Source organism: Anabas testudineus, chromosome 2, assembly GCF_900324465.2.
Source record: "Anabas testudineus chromosome 2, fAnaTes1.2, whole genome shotgun sequence".
Lineage (NCBI taxonomy): Eukaryota > Metazoa > Chordata > Actinopteri > Anabantiformes > Anabantidae > Anabas > Anabas testudineus.
Genome location: NC_046611.1, coordinates 11,658,900 through 11,681,415, shown reverse-complemented (window position 1 = coordinate 11,681,415; position 22,516 = coordinate 11,658,900). Strand labels below are relative to the sequence as shown.

Genomic DNA, 22,516 nt, shown 5'->3' with positions numbered 1-22,516 from the left:
AGCAGTTGGAACCATTAATTAGCCAATATATCACTTACACTATTGTTGATATAGAGTGTGTACTATAGGCTGGACATAACCTCTGGACAACTTTCATTCCTCATCATATTCCTATTAGTCTTAAGTGTTGCTGATAATTGCAGCCAACATTTTTTATTTCACCTTAGGTAACCCAAAGGGTGGACAAATATCATAGCAGTCTAAGAAATAATAATGGCAAAAAATAACAAATAAGTAAGTGAACCTCGGATATGAAGCCTGGCATTGAGGAAGACGCTCTCAACTCTGTGCCCCGTCTTCAGGCAACGTGTCTCTTGAATTCACATCATGATTTTTTTCACCTGTGATCCGAGCCCGCCTTGAGCAGTTTGATTTTCCTCTCTGTGCCTTCAAGCCAGGCTGTGAACTTTCAAAGGCTGCGAGTAAAGCCTCAGTGAAAACTCGGAGAGGGGGATCTAAAGCCCCCCAAGCTCGGGAGCTCTGCGGCTGAAAGGGATGGTGGATCGGCAGAGGCACTTTTAGCCAGGGTTGTTTAGAAACCACAGAAACGCAGGTAGTAATGGGGATTGACAAGGCCACCCATATGAGGGAAGGACAGTGAGACGGACAAGAGTTAGTTGCAGGAGAAGGACATGATGTGCATGAATGTGATCCTGCAAGCTCTTCATAGAAACGTTATCAAGCCCCCCCCCCCCCCCCCCCTCGTGTGTGGTAAGTGGGGTGATATCCTAGCAAGCAACACACACTGCCAGCCCTTCAGTTCAATGATAAGGCTCTTTCTGCTGTTTCTGTACCTCTCTAACCCACAACCAGCGGATAAGCGAAAACACAGCAGCGCTCCTTGGGAGTAGCAGAGGCCATTTTGCCAAGCCACCGAGTGATTGACAGGAGTTGACGATAAAGGGAGAGGGGAGCGACGTTGAAGGATAGCGGCCTTGGTGATGGAGTGCTCATGGCGAAGAGTAGCTATTGAATCCTCTTTTTAATCTGTCCTTCAAGGTTATTGAAAGTGCTGTCTTCGTTATTGCATGCCAGCCTTGGATTTAGAGGGGCCATAAGTATGAGAACACACCCTGTTCTGGTGGGCAGATAAACAAGCTGGAAGCATACGTGAACAAACACAGCCTTAGACATGTGTATAAAGACACTCAGGACAGGTGTATTCGTTTTTTTCCCTCATGCTAAAAACAAGCCTGAATGGAAGGCAATAAAAGAGTGGAGAAGTGAACGTTTATTGAATCTGCAAATGTCCCGAGGTGGACAGACCATTAATCCCATCAAACCCTAGTTCTCATACAATGAGGATTTTTGATGCACTCTTCATACAGATGGCTGTTCTCTTTGCCCTCAGACAACCTGCGTCTCCACCTGCTGTTGTTCAAGCTCAGGTTTAGACCTAAGGGGCTCCACTCCAAACCGGACCCCGTTTTCAATCAATGTTCATCAGTGGGTCTAGCGATAACTTGTCAATGGGATTCTCATTAGAATTCAAGTATGCTTTTGAATAATACTGTATAGTACCGAAACACACTGACAGATGACTGGGTGAGTGGCAGTTGAGAGCTTGTCATGGTGTGAATTTTAATCAAAACAGGGGATAGTGTCAGGCAGAAATTGATGTCTGTATCAAACCACTGATTCTGCATGTTCCTGTTTTGTCTGATAATCTTTGCCACAGAATAATGATGTTTACATAAGTGATTATCTACTGTTTATGTACATTTAAAGGATTCTATTTCAAGGCTACTTAAAGATTAACTGTGCATTAGTCCTTCCATTGAGACTTTTTTTCGACAATGAGGCCCAAGTGTTTGCTACAGAACATGTAAGTGAAGTACCTGATCAGCACTTTTAGATGATGTCATCTAAAACAGTTTGTTAGTTCAGATGATGTCATCAGGAGGAAATATTTTAATCATCAATTTTTGATTTTTGATCATTCAAAATGCAATTGGTCAAAACACTAAAAGGTAAAAGAATAGGTTTTCCCCTTGGTGTAGACTTCTACTGTAACAAAACTGACCTGGCCCTAATGTATAAGATGTATCAGATAACAACATGGTGACCAATTAAATCACGCTGTAATTGTTTAGTGGTGCTTAGTCCAAAAACAAAGTCATTATTTAAGATTCATGACACCAAAATGCTGTGGATGTTCTATACAAGTCTGCTCAGAGCATGCACACTACCATCTGTGGCAGAAAAATCTAATAATCCTACGACTTCTGTAGACTTTCAAAATAATACTGAACCAAATCAATCAACTTTGTGTGGTGCATTCCACATTGCTCTGTTGGGAGATATAGTATATATGGGGTGGAGGGAACGGAGGGAAAAAAAGGTGGTGAGCTATGAGTAAGTAGGTAGGTGAAAAACAGAAATACAGTAAATAAATACATTGTAAGGGTAATTTTAATTTCCACACTATACATACTCCTACTACCACCACCAATAATCCATATAATAATAGCACATCAGCAGGGTCAGGGCTGTTTGGTCAGCAGTGTTGTTGTTGGCTTTTTAATCATTAGTATGAGCATCTTTACTACTACTACTGCCTGTTTCCAATATAGCTATTATTGTATTACTAACATTATTATTGTCTATTGTGATTTTGCTACCCCAAACCAGGAGGCTTGCAAACAGGAGGGAGCTCATCCATTGCTCAACTCTATCTAAAACTGATACATGCCCCAAAGAAGGGGCTGTTCATTATGGTAAAACGGTCAAATGGTGCTGTGATTTTGAGGAGAAACAAGGGAACCCAGTGTCCCCCTGTTCATTACTAGTGAAATTATAGTAAAAGAAAGCTAACAGTAAAAGTATTCGACTTGTAGTTTGACAGTTTGCCTGCGCCAACCAGCCAAGTTGCATTAGTGTCCAGACTCATGTTCTGTGTGTGTGGATAGTTGTCTCTATATGTCAGCCCCTGTGACAGACAAGAGACCTATCCATAGTGTGTCCCGTCTTTTGCCCAGTGACAGCTGGGATTGGCCCCAGAACCCTCACAACCCTTAAAGGATAAGCAGTTTGGATAATAAATTAATTATTGGGGAGAAGGGGTAATAATATTGGGGTCATTTGTTTTTTATATTCATGGACTAAACTTTAAAAAGAGAGGTGTTGATGAATTGATAAGAAAATAAAATTTGAATAACGCCACATCTTTTAGATAGACATTCATATGATCTCAGTTTGCAGTGGAAGGCAAACTTCCTTAAAAACACCGTCTCCCGGTTATTTGTAATATCCCGAGCTGTATGAATTGCTTGACCAACCAAATGAAACTAAATGTAATTAAAATCTGCTCAAGGTTAATTTGGTCAGTAATGGTATTAAGTATGTATGGAGTAGCCTTTTTCTAAATACCAGTCCATTAAATCTGTGTTATTAAAAGCTGATTCTGAAATGAGACCAAGCATATACACATTAAAAATAATGAGTTTGTTCTGTGTGTTTTTCTTCAGAGAAAGATGAGGTCAGGTTTTAATGTTTATTATCACTAATTGTCTCTCCATTCATTCAAACACACTTTTTATATAGTCTCCTTTCCTTGTCATTCTGTATTGAGCAAGTTATTATTGAGCTTTGGTTAAAATCGATTGGTCGACATCCACTCATTTGAGCTCCATTCAAATTCCAAATAAAAGACGGTCTTTTAGAATTGAGCTTCGGTAAGCAAGGAGTGCTACTTCAAAAGTGGCACCTATCCAAGAGAAATAACCTTCTATTCTCTTATTCACATCATTTGAAAACTTGGTCACAGATTGCCCTTAAACAAAATAATTTTCATATGCCAAAAGCACTGCTTTGTTATCCCTTGCAAGGCTAGCCTCTATAAACAAAGTGGTCTGAAATTACCAAATAATCCATCTAGCCACTGCTTTTTAGAAAGCTCTGCTTTGTATCAAAGGCTTGCCTTGCCTTGTATTCAAATTTCCCTGTATTATTTGACTATTCATTTATTTAGCATAATAAACTCTGGAAGATATAACATCTCTGAAAGATGTATTCTAGTGGACCAAAATCACTGATTTACTTGTGAGAAGCCAGTAATTTGTGCTGTCCCTGAACCATCAATAGCTATCAAGAAGGACAAAACAAAAGCTACTCTATATGAATAACCTCTAGTCTATTCAGCACTTCACTTTTTATTACTATAATACATTAATCAGCTGTTTAGACTTTAAAGAGCACGTTTTCAACCACTGGACTCGTGCATACTGTATGTGTATGTACACACGTGCATGGGGGTGTTTGTTTAACTGAGAAATTGTTACGACTGCAACATAATCAGCTACACTCCAGTAGCAATTAGAATGCCTTGCTTATGTGTGTGTGTGTGTGTGTATGCACCTACTGTATGCACTGGTGTGTATGTGTGAGTGCATGCAGTCACAACATATGCTGGAGTCAGTGGGGAATAGTTTTCCCCAGAGAGTATTCCACACAGCCCTCCAGTCAGTGTCTCAAATTAGAGAGAGCAGCAGCATAGCTGTGCCTCATCCACTTTAATAGCATTTTAACTGTTATTGGAGCTCTTATATATGAGCATTCAGTGATGCTGGTCATGCCGGCACGCCTATGAAAAGGACAGTGGCACAATAGCCTCCAACTGAACTGTGACAGGCCAGTTAATGAGCTTTCATTGGGAAACAGTCGTTACATAGGTCACCTAAGAAGTGTAATTAGAATGCATTGTAGATTCTTATTTTTTATTGAGAGTGTTAAATTGAAAAAGCGAGTGCAATCAATGGCAAGTCATTTTAATGATGGAAGTTGATAGATTTGGGTAAAAAAACACAAAAACAACTGGTGACTGTTTATGGTAGAGATGCAAGAGTGAGCGCATGTATTTGGTATTTGCCACCACACACACACACACACACACACACACACACACACACACACACACACACATAAATGTTGCCCATGAGGCTTGATAGATGTGTCACAGTGGGGGTGTGAATGGGAGCCAATTACATTTATAATGTCAAACGTGGTGCAGAAATTAGCTTCAGTATTATTATGTGAAAGCTAATTGCAAGGAAATGCTAAAATGATTTAAATCACCAGGGCTATTTGAAGACATTAAGACATTTTGAAGATAGCTACAGCACTAACAATTTGTACCACCCATTTTATAATTACATTTAATAGGTTGTCTTATCAGTACTCTAAAAGTGGATTCGGATTATCGCAGGCTGGACCAGACCGACAGAACAAAATTGTATTTTTTTTTTTTTTTTTTTTTTTTGAGTGATGAGTGCTGGCCATTCTGCTCGTGGAAGGGAGAGAGATAATATTCTGGGGGTTAAACTCTTGGATTGCCTCTTCAAAAGGTAAAATGGAGCAGAACGCCACTGGCGGGGCCATGCTTTGTATTTTCAAGAAGGCAGTCTGGAAGGTCTACTATTGGCATTCACCGCCACTTAACTTTCAACCGCAATAGATTTCCTACAGTATGCAAAGACACATACAGAGCGTGTTGCCGAGCCGTCCTCAGAATTGACCCCATCCAGCGGCACTGACCTCACCATTGTTGGCGCTCTCAGCATTCAGATTGTATGCTAATAAGGCCAGAGGATGGAGGAAAGAGGAGCCAGAGACATGCTTTGTTATTAAGTGTACGCAACACTTGAGTTGCTGCTTCTTATTAATGTTCAGGTTCCAACACTTCAGCAGTGCTATGGATTATGTTTTTCTGACAGCAAAACAGTATGTACACACGTCCATAAAGGAAGATCGTAAAAAGGTTAAAGGCATTAAATGTAGTCTTTAGGAAAATCTTCACAGAAGTTTTTCCTCCAAATTCGCGTCCTCGCTGCACGTCAGTTTGAAGGACACTCAGAACATTGTATGGAGTAATTCATTGTTGAATTCAGATGTGTGGCCTAGCTCTATGTTAGCTATATGTGTCACAAGTACTGCCTGAACTGTGACTCGGACTAACAAAAAGAGCTGCAAGAGAAGTGTTGGTGAAGAATTACTGCTAGACAGGCTGATGAATGGAGACGCGATCAGGAAAGTGTGTGATTGTGTGTACGTTTGAAAGGAAGCTTGACGGGAGGGAGATCTGTATTCTGTGAGCGTTGGCTGCCAAGGGCTTAAAGTTGTGTGTCCGCAGCACCTGAAAGCCTTATCCACCAGTGTACAATCAGCAACATAAGCAACAGGCTCTTTACCCTAAGACCGCATCATCCACAGGCCAGCCATGCAGACCCCGGGTGCCGCTCGCAGCTTAGAAGAAGATTAAAGTCTGGATCTCACGAAGCAGGACATGTATCATTCATAAAGCAACATTTCCTTAATGGATTATGATGGCTACACCATGTCCTGACTATTTAACCTCTGGCTCAAATGAATTCCCTTTTAAGTTTGGCTGCAAAAATTTCTCATCCAATGAACACCCTCTTTTAGAAAATGATTTGAAAAATAATATATATAATTGTGACACATATATTCTATACTAATATGAAAAAAGAAAGCACTTAAAAGGGTTACTGAAATAACACAAGTGAAATGTGCACGTGATGGACATGAAATATAGTACAACTCCACTTAATACAACAATATTATACCAATGAATGAGAGAGGAAGAGAGGAGAGAGTGTCTACTGTGTTTAACAGCAGGCTCCTCTCTGCTTAAGTTTAGTTACATATGTCCTCGTCTAGATGCAGAACATAATGTCGCTACTGAGCTGTGATTAGCTTTCAGGTAATAACAGCCTATAACACAGTCTTCCTTCTTATACCAAATAGCTGCCTCATGTTCTGCAGTACAACTTTGCAGCTTTTTTTAAATGACACTAGTGCTATTGAAATAGATAAAGCTTTAAATACACCATTTTCTTGCCTAGGTTCCTGGTCTTAGCTACTCGCTGGCTCACACATAGTTGATAGAAAGAGAAGTAAGCCAACTGAAAACACTTAGATATAAAATGCCATACAGTTAGCAGTGAATGGGGATTATCTGTTAAAATAATTTGTGTTGCTTGTATGAATTGAAAATTCATAAACTCATGCCTGGAACTACAGTTATATCACAATCTCTTTTTGAATTCAGTAATGCACAGTCCTTCTGATTGGGGGGTTTACATTAATAGTTTTTTTCTTGTACAATGAGAGGTATCAAATCTAATTTGTACTGTGGTGCATATTTTGTAATAAATATTCAATGTTGGCATCAATTTACAGCTAAACTTAGTCACTTAGTTTATATGTATGCTTTCTTGTTGGCTTCACATATAGTATCTGTTGACCAGCAGATGTGTTAGATTTATGTTGACTGTAATACAATCATTAGAAGTTTACCTGCTTTGCTGAACATTTGTGAGGAACAGATGAAAAGTCATTGACGTCTCTCATTCTTGTGAAAGCGACCTGTCAGGTCCTCAAATAGGATTTCTTCAAATTTGTCATAACTGTCTGCTTGGACTCACGGATGAAGTGATTTGTGACTTATGGTGTTCAAAGGTCAAAGGTCACTTGTCCCATACTCATCTATGCAAAGATCAGGAACATTTGGAGGGAATTTCATTACAGACAGACAAGTGTGCGCTTGTTAACACTCTCTAGGTGCTGAATGAGGGTAAATATTTGCCCACACTGGCAGGTAAAGGTTTGTAGCAAAATAGTTATGTAATGTGATGTTATGTATGTAAATTACAACTGGTTGGTGGAGTCACACAACCATATGTCATTCTAGTTTAGTTAAGGTAAAAGAAACGTATTCACATCTTTCATCATTATCTGATTTAGAGTAAATGTTATTGACAGTGTCAACATGCTGCAACAAAAAAGAAATCACTGCATTGAGAGTTATGGTGTTCAAAACCACACAACCAAGTGATTATAAAAAAAACATCTAATTAATTACAGGCTCTGTGATTAATTAATCTAAAATTATCGCATACATCCATTTTGTGCTGTGACAGTATTAAGTAATATTTCAATTAAAACTTTGTGTTGAGGCGACAGACCAGAAATCACCAGAAAGTGTCGACTGATGACAGATGCCTCGACCCCACCTGCACGATTTGTCAAATCCAATAAACTTTGGTAAGTGGGGTACGGAATAGAGGAAAACTGTTTGTTTTCCAAAGTATGTGGTTGTGGGTTTTTATTTACTGACCATAAAACCATGAAACAATCTGAAGTTAGTGTTTCAGGGACAGTGGGCAGCAGGGAGTTTTCGTGGTGAAAAGGGCTGCTGATGAGTTGGCCTTGATTTTCAGAGTGTCGGTAATCAAGCTCTGTGTGCAGTTAATTCTATGTTCCATTATGTGCTTACATGCATAGGCTCACAGTGAATGATTGCGCTTCCTCACACACACACGCACGCACACACACACGCTTCTGCCACTCAGCACACGCGCACACACACACACCGGACCAACACTTATCAACAGACAAAGCTCTATATGTGAAGCATCTCTGTCTCTCTACCTTGCGGTGAGTCATTAGCCATTCCAGACGCAGGGTGATCAGCAGAGCCAGCCTGGCCTGAGACAATTAGAGACCCCAGAGGTGGCTGCACATCACAATGAGCCCCGCGGCCATGATTAAAACATCAGCCTCTCTCTATGCAACGCTGACGGGAAGAGAGAGAAGGGGGAAAGGAGATCACAAAAAAAGATGAAGGGACTGAGAGTTTAGTTCTACCAGCTGCCTGTGTTCCTGGTTAAAAGAGCGGTTTGTACATCGTTTCATGAGTTGGAAAGAGTCGTCAAATGGGGGATGTGCTTCATTTAGTCTTTATTGTACATGCTATGCTGTGACATACCGTACACTCTGAATTGGATGCATTTGGTAAGACAGTCACATGTGCCATTACCTGTGTTCCCTCATTGTCTCACTTGATTCAACAGTGAAACAGACATGAAAATGCTGTCAGAGCTCAAACCCACAGACACACTTGCATAAGACTACAACAGCCAGTGGATTACCACTGCTGCAATGTTGCTATCTCCTTTGACATTTGTGGCTTTGATATGTATCTCAGTGAAGGGAGATTTAGATAGCAAATCCCTCAAGTGCTTTATTGAGCCAAGGTGCGTACTATTCAGAAAGCTTAGAGAGATGGTTGAAAAGACCTGAGCTTTGAAGTCATAATTGCAAAAGCATGTAAATCTGTTGCAGTACTTCGGCATATATCTATAATGTCACTGGGAAGTTCCAAATGACCTCAAAGGCCCCTGTTAATATTTATCTTAGTGAATATATATTTACAGAAGGCAAAAAGTGTCAGTAATATCTGTAATAGAATAATAAATGTTACTGTACAGCTGCAACAACAAAAATCAATTTCTCTTCACATATTTTAGGTTTATTTGCAAGTTTCTTCTTTCTTTTCAAAAGTTATAACGGCTTTAAATGCTGTCACAGTGACCTGCTCTACAAGATTCCAGTTCCATCCAGAGCTAGTAAGAAAGACCTGTGATCGTGAGCCTAAGCAATCTTAATATGGCTTAATTTTGTCTCTTCATATTTTCACAAGTGTATCACAAGTGCTACAATAAAAGTCCGTTAGCAGCCATACTGTATTCAAGCTATAACAGAACCATGTCAGACAGATTAAGTGGCGATCAGGGTCATTATCTGCTGCTTTTTTCATTCACTTCTTGCCATTATATTTATAAGTTTCTTTTGATCTTTGACCAGGAAACATTCTGGTCTACATCCTACAGAGTATTGTAGCCAACTGCTGATTTTGGCAAATCAACTTTATCTGATATATCTCTGATGGATTTTTGCTTCTTCTTTTTAAGCCTCATCTTCCTCACTCACATCTCAGAACATGACAAAACACTCAATTTCAGCGGCAACGCTAAGTCAACTCGGAGCTCTTTTGTGCATTAACTAAAGATGAAACAACAGCAACACTCAAATATTTAGTTTTCAATGACCTTTGAACTTGTAAAACTATGTTTTAAAAAGGGAAATATCAGGATATAGCAATATATTGCTCAAACCGTTCTTTCTATACTCATATAAGCCAACTCAAATTTAAGCTGAGACTTTATTTTTATATTTTCTTTAATCACAGGAGTACTTTATTCAGAAAGGAGCTTAGTTGTTAGTAAGGAAAGCAAACAACTGTGTCCAGCTTAAAAATAAAAACTGCAAGGTAATTTATGCAATTTAAGTTTGACAACTTTTGTTGAGGTAGTTAATTAGCTGCAATTATCTAGGTAATGCAGCCAAGACAAGTGCTCAGCACCAACAATGAAGTCAGAGAGGCCTTTCAGGTCCCAGTATAAGTCAAGCTCCAACATTCCTCATAATGCAACTCAACCAGGATGGCTGATGAGTGAAGCTGGTCTGAACGTAAACAACTGTATGACCCTAAGGGGCAGCACACTCTGTTGGTAGAGCAGTCCTCTATAAACCCCAGGGTTCCTCCTGGCTATATGTCAAGGTGTCCTTGGACAAGACACCGATACCCCACAGTAGCACCATCATCTACTGCAGCTGTCCAAACAATAATTTCCCCAAGGGGATCAATAAAGTATGTCATTATTATTATTATTAATCTTTATAAGGTGTTGCCATTCAAATATTTGCAGCTGTTTCTATTATTCTGTCTGTCTTTGATGCCTTTACAAACCTTGATGTTGGTGCAATAAAGGAAATGTTTGATATGACATTTAAAAACTAAATCCTACATTGGAGGCTGAACAGGTCAGTGCAACATTCAATTATCACTGAGTTCAAATGCTCTCACGTGCATAATGTTCAAACACAAAACTCCAGAATATCAATATGTGACTGCTCTGTTATCATCCAGCCTGAATCCACACTGGCTCCACTCAGAGGAAAAAAACAACCCAGTCACTGGTATTCCCACGGTGATCTGCCCCTGTATTCCCCAGTCCTCACTACCTCGGCTGACCCTCATTTCCCCCCTGCCTCCCCCTCAAACTCCTGCTACCCCACCCTGCCCCGCCTCCCCTCAAGAGCCTCGCTGTCCTATGATCTGGAGCGACACCACCACTTACCCAAAGCAGCGGTCCTCCCAGAGAAGGTTGAGCTATCCCAGAGTCCCCGTGGTGTGCAGCCCTCTGTCCCTCTGTTCTTATGGTTCAGTCACCATTGAGCAAAGCCACATGGGAGCTCCACTCCAGCACCAGGCTAACCCACAGTGGTCCTACCAAAACCCCATGGACACCCACTGTGAAGTGTGTTGTTCTATCGTGGAACCTGAGAAGATGAGATGAAGCAAGTTACAACTTTGAGAATAAATCAGAGGAAACCAATGAAAGTCAAAGGTCAACTGTGCAAGATTCCAAAACTTTGCTTTTAGAAACGCTAATCCCAACTAAGAAGAAGCAATAAATGACACACAATAAGACAGAGATTTGCTGGTTAAACCTAAATGAAGGGAGAATAACGCTTGTCCAACGCAATATTGTATCTAATGTGTCTAAGTTGTGGCTGCAGACGCTGTCTCGTTGCATTTGAGATGTTGCCACGTCCCCTCCTGTTCTGACACATGCTATGATGGCTAATTAAATGTGATGGCTGGTATTATTCAATTCGGAAACAGTCGTACCTCAAAGAGCAAAGAAAATTACAAAATTGATTTGATGACAGCTAAATTGCAAGAGAAGGCCTTGATTTAACCAGCCAATGTAAATGAGTCCAATTTAGACTCGTGTAATGCGTGCAGGAGAACGCGGCGGAAAATGATCAGGCCGGCCAGTCACAGATATTAAAATGAATTATATCTAATCGGAATTTTAGTCACGCTACATTAACTAATAGAAAGTTATTAACATTTCAAGAGCGTGGGGAGAAAAAAAAAAAAGCTTTTGCCTGCAAAATTAACAGTGGCTGGGCTGACCTGTGGGCCTGTGGATGTGAGCACTGTAATGACAGCATAATGGCATATTTACATTTAAAACCTCGCCGGCTAATATTCAGATTCAGGATTAGACGTTAAGTCAAGGAATATTTGGCTTGCCCTCATGGCCTCTCCGCTGAGGGTTTCTCTGATTTCAATAGTACAGTCTAACTTTTAATTTCCTTCACTGTTTTTATTCGACCCCCTGTTTGTCACTGCTGTCTTTGGTATGGTTGTAGTCTTTCATGTAGCATGTTACAGTAAAGTGCCAGCTCCTTCCCTTGCTCCATCTTTATTTCCTTCATCTTTTCATTAGAGTATATCTATAGAAATCCTGTGCGTCTCCACCTGTGTTTGTCTTTGTCTCTCCCTTGACGAGGTCAGTCTGCCATTAGGCTAGAAGGCCATCCATGACAGCTATTTTACCTCTGGCAGCAGACATTTGTATTTTAAGTGTTTAACTTTTATATTAATTTTCTTTGCTCACCAATATCACTTCAGTCTCTTATTTGTCTTCAATCCGCTGCGTTTTTTCAAGTTCAAGGGCTGCAAAGAACACAGAGAAGTGCTTAAAGACACAGCTTTTGAGGCTGTTGATACCTGCCAGGTTTTGCTAATTTTTCTAACTACAGTGAATATCCATAATGAAACGGCACCCACCAGTCAGCCAAGGACAGCGCAGCATTCAAAGACGTTTCAGCACTTATCACACACTGCCCAATGAGCCATTAGTATTCACAACATATTAGAAGTTTCATGGACATCAAGACGATTCAGATGAACTCAAAGCGTAGTCAATCCTTAATAAAGGCATCAAAATCTCTCAGTATTCACAAAGTTTGTTTTCATGACCGGGGGGTTATTTAAATTCCTGTGTTTTTCAGTAAGCGAATAGAACAATTTACACACACACACACACACACACACACACAATGTGAATATGTGTCTGTATATATCTGTGTGTGTGCGCACATCTGTGTGTATGTGTGTGTGTTTGCGTGTTATTGTTTCTGGGCTTCGCCGGAGTTGGGCTGACCTCTGGCTCAACACGTTCAACACCAGACATCACCGCTCCTCTGCTCTCCTCATTTCCACTCCTCCGCTTGTCTGCAACTGCTCTGTTCATCCGCAGCAAGAGATGAAATTTTAACATAGGACAGACTGACTTTTTTATAATTTAACATGGCATGGGTAAGAGCAGGAGTGGATACCGAGTACTATGGTGTGGCGTGTGTATTTAATGTTTGATAATAGAACTGCACTGCATTCGGTGGGGTTGTCGTTGTGGTTTTAAAAGCATTCAGGTTGCAGGAGGGGTTAACGTGAATGTGTGTTTGCATGAGGGAGACGCACACAAGGAGAGACAATATCTGGGTTCATGTGTGTCAGGGTTGAATCATAAAATGTTCCCTTTGCAAAATGTACGATGGTATTTGAGGAAAACGCGAAGGCTTGCTTCTCTGTGTCCTTTTAGGTTGACACTTTTAGCTTTTGACATTCATATGGTCTACATCTGTGTGATTGTTGTGTGTGTGTGTGTGTGTGTGGTTATGTAAAGTCAGTGTCTGTATCTGTGTACGCCTTGCCTCTGCCAGTGGTGGTCTGTTTAAAAAATAAAAAAGCAACAAAGAATGTCTCAGGCTCTGACGTCCAGCCAGCAGACCATCCTCTCAGCCTACCATCTGCTCCCCAGGTCACCAGCCCCCCCGCCCCACCACTGCCTGCAAGCTTAGTAACTCGTTTCAATATGCACTGATGTGTGAAGTGCTAAAAGACTAAGCTCTGATTTTCTATCTACAGCCAGCAGCCATATTTAAACACATCTCTCGGTGCAGGAAATTCTATTGTCCGGCCGTGTTCACTTTAATGTAGAAACACTTAACATGAACCTTGGAGGACAGAACTTAACACTTAACATTTTCATATTTTTCAACCCGAAACAAAAAGATCTAAAGCCTCTCTTGGATCCAGGTTATTTAGTTGATATTTAACTAATCCACAGATTTGTGGCAATTTAACCTCATAACTCATAATCTATGATTATTTTGTAAAAATGGGTCATACATTTTTAGAACAAAAAAAACTTGTACAATGAGGGTGTCACTTAAGTGAATGATCATTAATTTCAATACCAGCTTAATGTGATATTAGCTTTAGATACCTAGCCGAAGCTAATGCTAAAATGAATGCTAAAAAACATGCTATATACATATATATATGACATAGGTGTAAACATGATAACCTGAATAGAAATTAATATGTAATAATTAATATCCATCATAATTCCTAAATATTGCTGAATATCTGCCAGTTACAAAAAGTTAATAATCTATTAAATTTCTGATTCTTACTAACTTACTGACAATTGCATTAATCCCTTGTGTATTTCAGTCAATACAAATAACGACCTGTATGTATGTTATACTGACAGTTAACAATTCATTATTACCATTAACAGGCCCCAAAGGTTATGTACCTTAACAAAACCACAGTCTCCAAAGTCTGCAGGTGGCAGGAATCACGCAGGTGTAATATACACAGCTAACAGGCTAACATGCTAACAGTCTAAAGTGCTAGCAGGTTGATAAGCTAATGCGCTAACAAACTACCAGTCTAAACTGCTAACAAGCTAACAGGATGATAATATAATGCGCTAACAAACTACCAGTCTAAACTGCTAATAAGCTAACAGGATGATAATATAATTCGCTAACAAACTACCAGTCTAAACTGCTAACAAGCTAACAGGATGATAAACTAATGCGCTGACAAACTACCAGTCTAAACTGCTAACAAGCTAACAGGATGATAATATAATTCGCTAACAAACTACCAGTCTAAACTGCTAATAAGCTAACAGGATGATAATTTAATTCGCTAACAAACTACCAGTCTAAACTGCTAATAAGCTAACAGGATGATAAGCTAATGCGCTGACAAACTACCAGTCTAAACTGCTAACAAGCTAACAGGATGATAAACTAATGCGCTGACAAACTACCAGTCTAAACTGCTAACAAGCTAACAGGATGATAATATAATTCGCTAACAAACTACCAGTCTAAACTGCTAATAAGCTAACAGGATGATAAGCTAATGCGCTGACAAACTACCAGTCTAAACTGCTAACAAGCTAACAGGATGATAAGCTAATGCGCTGACAAACTACCAGTCTAAACTGCTAACAAGCTAACAGGATGATAATATAATTCGCTAACAAACTACCAGTCTAAACTGCTAATAAGCTAACAGGATGATAATATAATGCGCTAACAAACTACCAGTCTAAACTGCTAATAAGCTAACAGGATGATAAGCTAATGCGCTAACAAACTACCAGTCTAATGTGCTAACAAGCTAACAGGCTAATAAGCAATAAGTACACCGCACATGCGCAGCAGAGTAACGTTATTGGAAGTATCGCGAGAGTCTGCAGCTAGCACATATAGCTTAGCACATGAGAAGCAGCTGGAGAGACAGCGAGTATGAGATTGTTGGTAACTTGGGTTGATCCTGGACAGTATTGAACCCTTCATCTGAGTACGTTTAATGACAATTAAACTGCATAAAGCCACTGGAATTTTAATAATTATTGAAACACTATTAGTCAGTGTGAAGTTACCTACAAGTAAGTGATCTGTTACAAGTACCTTGTATACTACACAGAAACTGTTAAATTGGCATGCTAAAATATTGGGCACAACAGAAAAAAGCACTTGGATTGAAAGTTCTCTCTGAGTCATGTGACTGAAAAGAGCTGGCCTTCAGCAGGAGCCAAAAAAGTTTTCTAGGTTCTGCCTTACACGAGCTTTGATGTTCTCCGAGCTGGCCCACCTACGCGCTCCTGCTCAGCCCATGGAGTCCACCAAATAAAACTTAGTTTTCCAGACTTTTACAAACATAAAAACACCTCAGAAACCGATGATTTGTGTTGCTGTCGTCAACAGTTTTACAGACATGTCTTTCACCACTAAATTTCTGTGATACTGAATTAATCATGGTTCCATTTCCTTTACCTGCGTTGAAAACCTGTGTGACACGTTGTAAAATACAAGTGTTAACAGTTGTATTTTAGTTATAGATGATAATGGATGTTTGTAATTTAGAAAACCAAAATCAACAGCCTGTACTAGACTGGCGACCTGTCCAGGGTTTCCCCCGCCTCCCACCCAGTGACAGCTGGGATAGGCCCCATCTCCCCTGCGACCCTAAACGGGGAGAAGCGGAACAGATAATGGGATGGATGGACGGATGGAAAACCAACATCATGTTACAGTGTCGACCAAAGAAGTGTTTGCATGAGATTGAACTTCTAACATCTCGGAGATGTTTAAAATAAAAATGCAGACTGATGCATCCCACAGTCTTTAAGGTACACTGTGAAGTTTAATTGCTGTTTTTCAGCCTGTAAAGAAAACTCTCACATACCAATCCTCTCTTTTGTTGCCTTGCTGAGACAGTGTAAGATCCTGTATATACAGCATGTTGCAGTCACTTTATATAATTAGACTCCATATAATGGTAGGTCTGCAGGAAAAAAAAGACCGTGGAGAAAGTGTGCGAGTGTGTGGGCATCTGCTGATCTATATTCTTCTTGCAGTTCAGTGTGTGTATGTATGTGAGTACCTGTGCATTCTGGAGACTAAGGTGAGCAGCAGGGCATGCATACAGCATGTGTGTGAGTTTACGTGTTTTGTGGCAGAGCGGAGGTGTCTGCATCTATGTCTGTTAGCACTCCGTTAAAAAAACAAAACAAAATAACAGTTTGTCTCCCCCCACCACTTTACAAATGAAATCAGTGCTGTGAGGCGGTGGATTAATATCATAAGGAAGGCCAGAGTGGGCCATTAGAGTGGTGTAATGTTGCTCCGGGGCCTTGTGATGGATGGCCATCGGCGCTATGGCCCTATTTGCACACAGTCACCTCTGTGGTGGCCGCCATTAGCAGGACATGGGAGGTAAGGGCTAAGGGATGGTGGTGAGGTGGCTGGACCAAGGTTTTATTAGAGAGGTGTGTTTGTATTTCACTGTATGTGCCTGTGTGAGTATATGAGCGTGTTTGCAAGCATGTGTTTCTGCAATTACGAATGCGTGTGTCCGTAAAGTGTGTGTATGTGCGTGCTCGTCAACTCTTCACCAGACAGATGTTGCGCTCCCCGCCCTCCACTCTATCTAACGTGTCTGTCTCTCTCAGTGGACGGCGGCAGTAGGCAGCAAACACACTCAGTGTAATTAAGACAAATTAGCCCGGATGGCAGCTTGCAATAACAGCAACATATGTTGGGAGGTTTGTGTACAGAAGAACACAATCAAAATCATCATTAGCAAATCACTTATCGTAAACAGTCACACTTTCCAACCTCGGAGCTCTTGCAGATTAATACGACACCTTGATTTCTTTTCATTTGTTCATCTCCGGGTTTTCGTTTTAATGTTGCCAGTGAGCTTATTAAAGGATTGTGGGTAGAAACATGAAATGCTAAAAGCCTAGGCTACGTGTATTTCCCCAATTGTGACTAAAAAAGATATCAAGTGGTTTATTTTATTAGTTATTTAATCTTTTCAACACATTTTTCTGCTATTATTATCATTTTAGTGAAATTTACTGTTCTCCTACTGTATATACTACATAGTGCATAATAATTGTGGAAGAAGATGATCAAGATCAAACCTCTTTATCATTTTCACACATTGTGCACTTGATTTTTACACATAAACATCCGCGCTGAGATTAAAAAGATGGCACTGCCTTTTCAGCAGTGGCATATGCCAATTCTCTAGTGGCACATGATCACTTGTTTTCCAACAGTAAACACAGACCTGACTGGACCCGGTTAAAACAAGCAAAAATTTGGACTCCACCTGACTAGTTTGGGTTTTGGGTCTTCAAAATCAAATGGACCCTGAAGACCTGTACTGTACCAGAAGTGGCATGGCAACAGCAAACGTCATGTATGCTGTTTGGTGTGTAGTGGTGAGCTGCGCTGTGCAGACTGAAAATAACAACAGTAATAACATTCAGCATATTAACCATATTAGATAAATTATATAACAATACAAAAACTAACAGATAGATGTGTTTGTGGAAAATCACATGTTGTCCACTATAAAATCACCATCATAAGTCTGTGGCCGGTAAACAACATGACACGAGGAGTTTATGTAGTGAATATTATGTCTGTGGGAAGCATAAGTGATGTAAGGCTCGAATTCTCTGGCTAACACGATTCTCTATCTTGTAACAAAATTAAAAAGAGTCCACGATTGAATGTATTTATCTCACGCGCTCCTCCTCCCCCTCTTTTGGCTCTTGCTACTTTAATTCTCTCTCCGTTCTTTCCTCCCCTTCCTCTCCATCTCTCTGTCTTGCTCTGTCGCTCTCCATGTCACTTCTCCTCTCCTCACTTCTCTCTCCATCTCCCTCAACATTTCAAAAGAATGAATTACTTTGGGCTGTCACTTGGCCCTGGCCAAGAATTCATTTTTGTGGGTCAAGTGTTTCAAACTGTCATCTTTGACAGGAACCATCTCATACAATAACTACAGGGATGGACCTTGACTTGGAGTGCTTTCGTTTTTTTTTATTTTTTTTTATTCTACCCTCCCCTCTTCATATGCATGCTAAAAAGATCTTGGGCTATTGTTGGTACTGAAAGAAGGAGAGATGGGAGCGATAGGGAAGTTGGAGAGTGTCGCCGTGAAAAGGGCGGCACAGCAGAGATCAATACTGCATTAATAGATTCAACTTGACCACAAAGTTAGATGAGTGAAATTATCAAGGGCTCTAGCTGAGCACCTAAACACGCCGATGACAGGAGAAAGAAAAGTCACTCAACATGACAGTGCTGCAACTTCAGCTACGCCAAGGTCTTTATCATAACTAATTCATTAAAGAGGAGAAAGAGGAATAAAGAGATTTGGGCTCAATGTGCAGGGTAAAGTAAAGATGAGGTGAACACAAGTGTGTGTGTGTGTGTGTTTGCTTGGGACAGCAGGGCTTCAATGGCATTGGACTTGAGCAGACAATCTATTTACAGTGTGCTCAGGGGAGCTTATAAACAAATGTTGAGTAATTTCAGCCAGGAGTAATTACCCTTGCCGCTGACAAGGAGAGTGTGTTAGCACTCCCCTTCACCCTCGGCCCTGTCCAGAAGGCTTCGAGCTGGTGCGCAAAAAAAAAAAACAAAAAAAAAACACACACACACACGCACACATGCACGAATATGGATACGCACAGATGCACATTCACACTTCCTCACAAATGTGTGTTTGTCTCGCAGTCAATAATGAAAAAAAAAAAAAAAAAAAAAAAAAAAAACAAGAACAACACTAGCTGCAAGTTGTGACAGTTTTCAAAAAAACAAAACAAAATTAGTTTCTCTCCTTTTTATCACCATTATTTGTATTAGATAAAAAAATCAAAACCAAACCAATGATGCTCATTTCAGACACAAATACAATCAAATAAATAAATATGAATCTGTCATTATTATTTTATTTATTTATTTTCAATCAAGTTCAAAAAATTTTTGTTGTTCTAAAAAAAGAACATTTATTTTCCTTTGCAACAAATCCCAAATATACATTCTTATAAAAATGTTCCTTTTTATTATCATTATTACTGTAAACATTTGACCGACTTAATAAATCTAAAGAACAAATTCACCTATTCAATATCAGATGTACAGAAATGAAATCTATTCAAAATTTAGTTAGACAAGACAAGATTCGTTGGACACATATTGATACCTCAGTATTCTCGGTTATTGGATTGAAGCTGAGTATAATAATATAGACTTTCCCTCAGTGCTGCTCGGTAGGTCAGAACCATGAGGGCATATGGAGCCACATCAAAGAGTGCTGCCATTAAAAAGACTAAAAAGTGCTTAACCCAGCTCCACTCAGGTTTCAATCGTGCAAAGAATCTGCAAACTAACAGTGATGACATTTCTGCACATCTTTTTAGTTTTATCTTCTAGTATCTTTATTCTCAGCTCCTGTCATGATAGTTTCGCCTCACAAGTCTCGAGTACTCTTATTGTTACACGCGAGAGCCAGTATTTGATAGCCTGGTGAATGCTGTATAAAGTTGTATAGGTTTGTAGTTTGTAGGTCACATTTTAAGTGGTGGGATAGATGACTTGGAATAAATAGAACTGTTTCAACACAGATCTGCTTTCATAACTTGTAGATTTCATAGATTACATTTTTTCTAGTGCATAGATTCTTATTTACTGTCATTCGGTGTCCCGCTGCAACCAACCTATACGCAGCATTTCCTCCACCTAACCTCACTTTATTCTCATGAAGGCCCAAAAAAAGACAACAAAACATCCACAGTATACATATATATTGGATTTGGATCTGTGAGATGAATTAAGCAGATACACTTCAACCATTTATGTTTTAGGCAAAATATGATTAAACAAGCAACAGAACAGGATACTTTTTTATTTATTATTTAATAAATGTTTAAGTAAATAACTAAGGTAAAGTGCAATAGTTAGTTTAAATTTTCTTATTTCTTATTTAATTCAGTGTAATTTCTTTTTCTGTCCCACAAAATGTATTTCCAGCATTTAAGATCAGAACAGACATTTTTTGGGGGGTTAAGATTTATTAGATTTGTACTGTAAAAATGAAATAAAATGGTTTGTTTTTTTACCAGAAATATACTTTTTAGATATTTTTGTAGGTTTTGCATCCACAGCCAGCCCTTCATTAAGATTCTGTGAGTGTGATCATCAGACCAACAGTGATATTGAATAAAAAAAAAAAAAAAAACAAGCAATCAAAGTCACATTCATTGCTCCATTGTTTTACATTTTAATCATTTGCAAGACTTAATTACAGGATTGAAATGTAACTAACAAACAAGCAAATTAATTTTCACCTTAACCTTTGAAAGGCAAGCAGGCCAGATACAGGCCTTATCCCATCTGATCGATTAGGCTCTCAACAGAATGGATTCCCATGCAAATTCAGACCGGATCAATTCACATCTTCTCCAGACCTTCCAGACACAGTTGTATGATTAAGAGATGAGATGATAATGACTGGAGAAATAACCCAGGATAAGAGCAGGTTATATTCAGTCAAAGCAAAGGAAGCTTGGAGATTTGAGACGTGCAGACAAAAATGAACATGCAGTCTCTCAAGAGAAAAGCTACTTCTCATGTCCAGCTTTTCAAAATTCCAAACACTGGAGCTTTAAAAACCACAGCAGAGGTCTTTACCTCCATCATCCCTGTCTCTGTTCTCTGTGCCTTTGATTCCTACTGAGCAGGGTGAAGATGACAGAGAGGAGGCTACCGAGCCTCTTGAAACCGAGCATCACATGTATCCCAGAGTCATAACTATAACATGGCAGGGGAGGTGTTGTGTGGGACAAAAAGTACAAAAAGCTCTGTGAAGCAGAAACTGCGTTCAATTTGGACTCTATGAAAGCTCCTGTCTTTATGCTAAGCTAGGCTAACTGACTGTAATTGTCAGACTAGATTAGATTGTAACAGTTTAGTGCATTTTTAGCTTTTAAAAGTGCACTAAAAAGTGAAAATTACATTGCACTTAGTAATTTGATCTAATTCTGATATAAACATGGTGATTATAGCAGTTTTAACTACGTGTGTTTGGAATCAAGCTACTGTAATAGTAGCATGACCCAAAGATATCTATCCACTCCTCTCTGCTAAACTCTGTATCTCCCAACCCTTCATGTAAGTAGTCTTATGGAATGACGATACATAAAAAGCTACAAACTCAAAACCAGTTGACCAGAAATAATTGCCTTTCTCTGATTGGTTAGAAGGGAGAGCCTCAGTCAAAAAGTTTTAGGAGAATAACTCTGCACTGCTACCAGCCTGTTCGGAGAGTTTGGGTCTCAGGAGCCTTTGACAGCACCTCTTCACACTAAAATGAGCTTTGGAATATATTTCTGCTAGCAAAAGGTGACATACTGCAGCTTTAAATATGTTTAAACTATATCCAAAATTGTTGGGCTCAGGCAGCCCAAACATATGTTTGGAAAACCTTTGGTCCTGGTAGAAAACCTGCATCAGTTGAAGCAGCTGGGAATAAAACTTAGGTCATTGGAGGGAAAGTCACATTTTCACATTCCACTGAACCATTTCAATGTCAAACCACTCTGCTGTGTCCTCCACATCCTATATTGAAAGGAAAACTACACTATATCCTCCACTTCCCACTTACAGTGAACATGATTTGCATTTGAACACATTGTATTCAATTTACAATATCAGTGTTTGTTTGCATACACACACACACACACACACATATATATGTATGTGTGTGTGTGTGTGTGTGTGCGTGTGTGTGTGTATATACTGTATGTACTGTACCTCCTATATGTTCCTGTAAAATATAATGTACACTTCTTTGTCCTGTCTTTGAACAACTTTGTTCCCCAGCTGATAGAATATGCTGCGAGGGTGGAGGGATACGTTAAGCGCCATTGTGTTGCCTTGGCCGAGGACTGCAGGAAGTTGTGCTTGGCACAAGGCCCAGAAGCAAGGTGAGGACAAACATTCCCAACAAACACTCACTGACATCCACAAGCCTATAGACGTATATCTGCTACATAGTACGCATCATTTGTGTGTATGTGTGCGCGTGTGTGTGTAGTGGGGATAAAGTGATGTTGACGCATTTGAG

General features: G+C 39.7%; 1 protein-coding gene across 1 annotated transcript in view; it reads right to left on the bottom strand.

Annotated features, from left to right (window-relative positions):
• Positions 1–11,041, bottom strand: part of kcnh7 (potassium channel, voltage gated eag related subfamily H, member 7) — a 90,172-nt gene extending 79,131 nt beyond the window's left edge. The window contains exons 1-2 of the mRNA XM_026364355.1: positions 11,001–11,041; positions 8,449–8,593 (exon numbers count right to left, since the gene is read on the bottom strand). Coding sequence (XP_026220140.1) covers positions 8,449–8,470 — 22 coding nt within the window. The 5' untranslated portion in view covers positions 8,471–8,593; positions 11,001–11,041. The remainder of the gene's footprint in view (positions 1–8,448; positions 8,594–11,000) is intronic.
• Between the last annotated feature and the right edge of the window lie 11,475 nt (positions 11,042–22,516).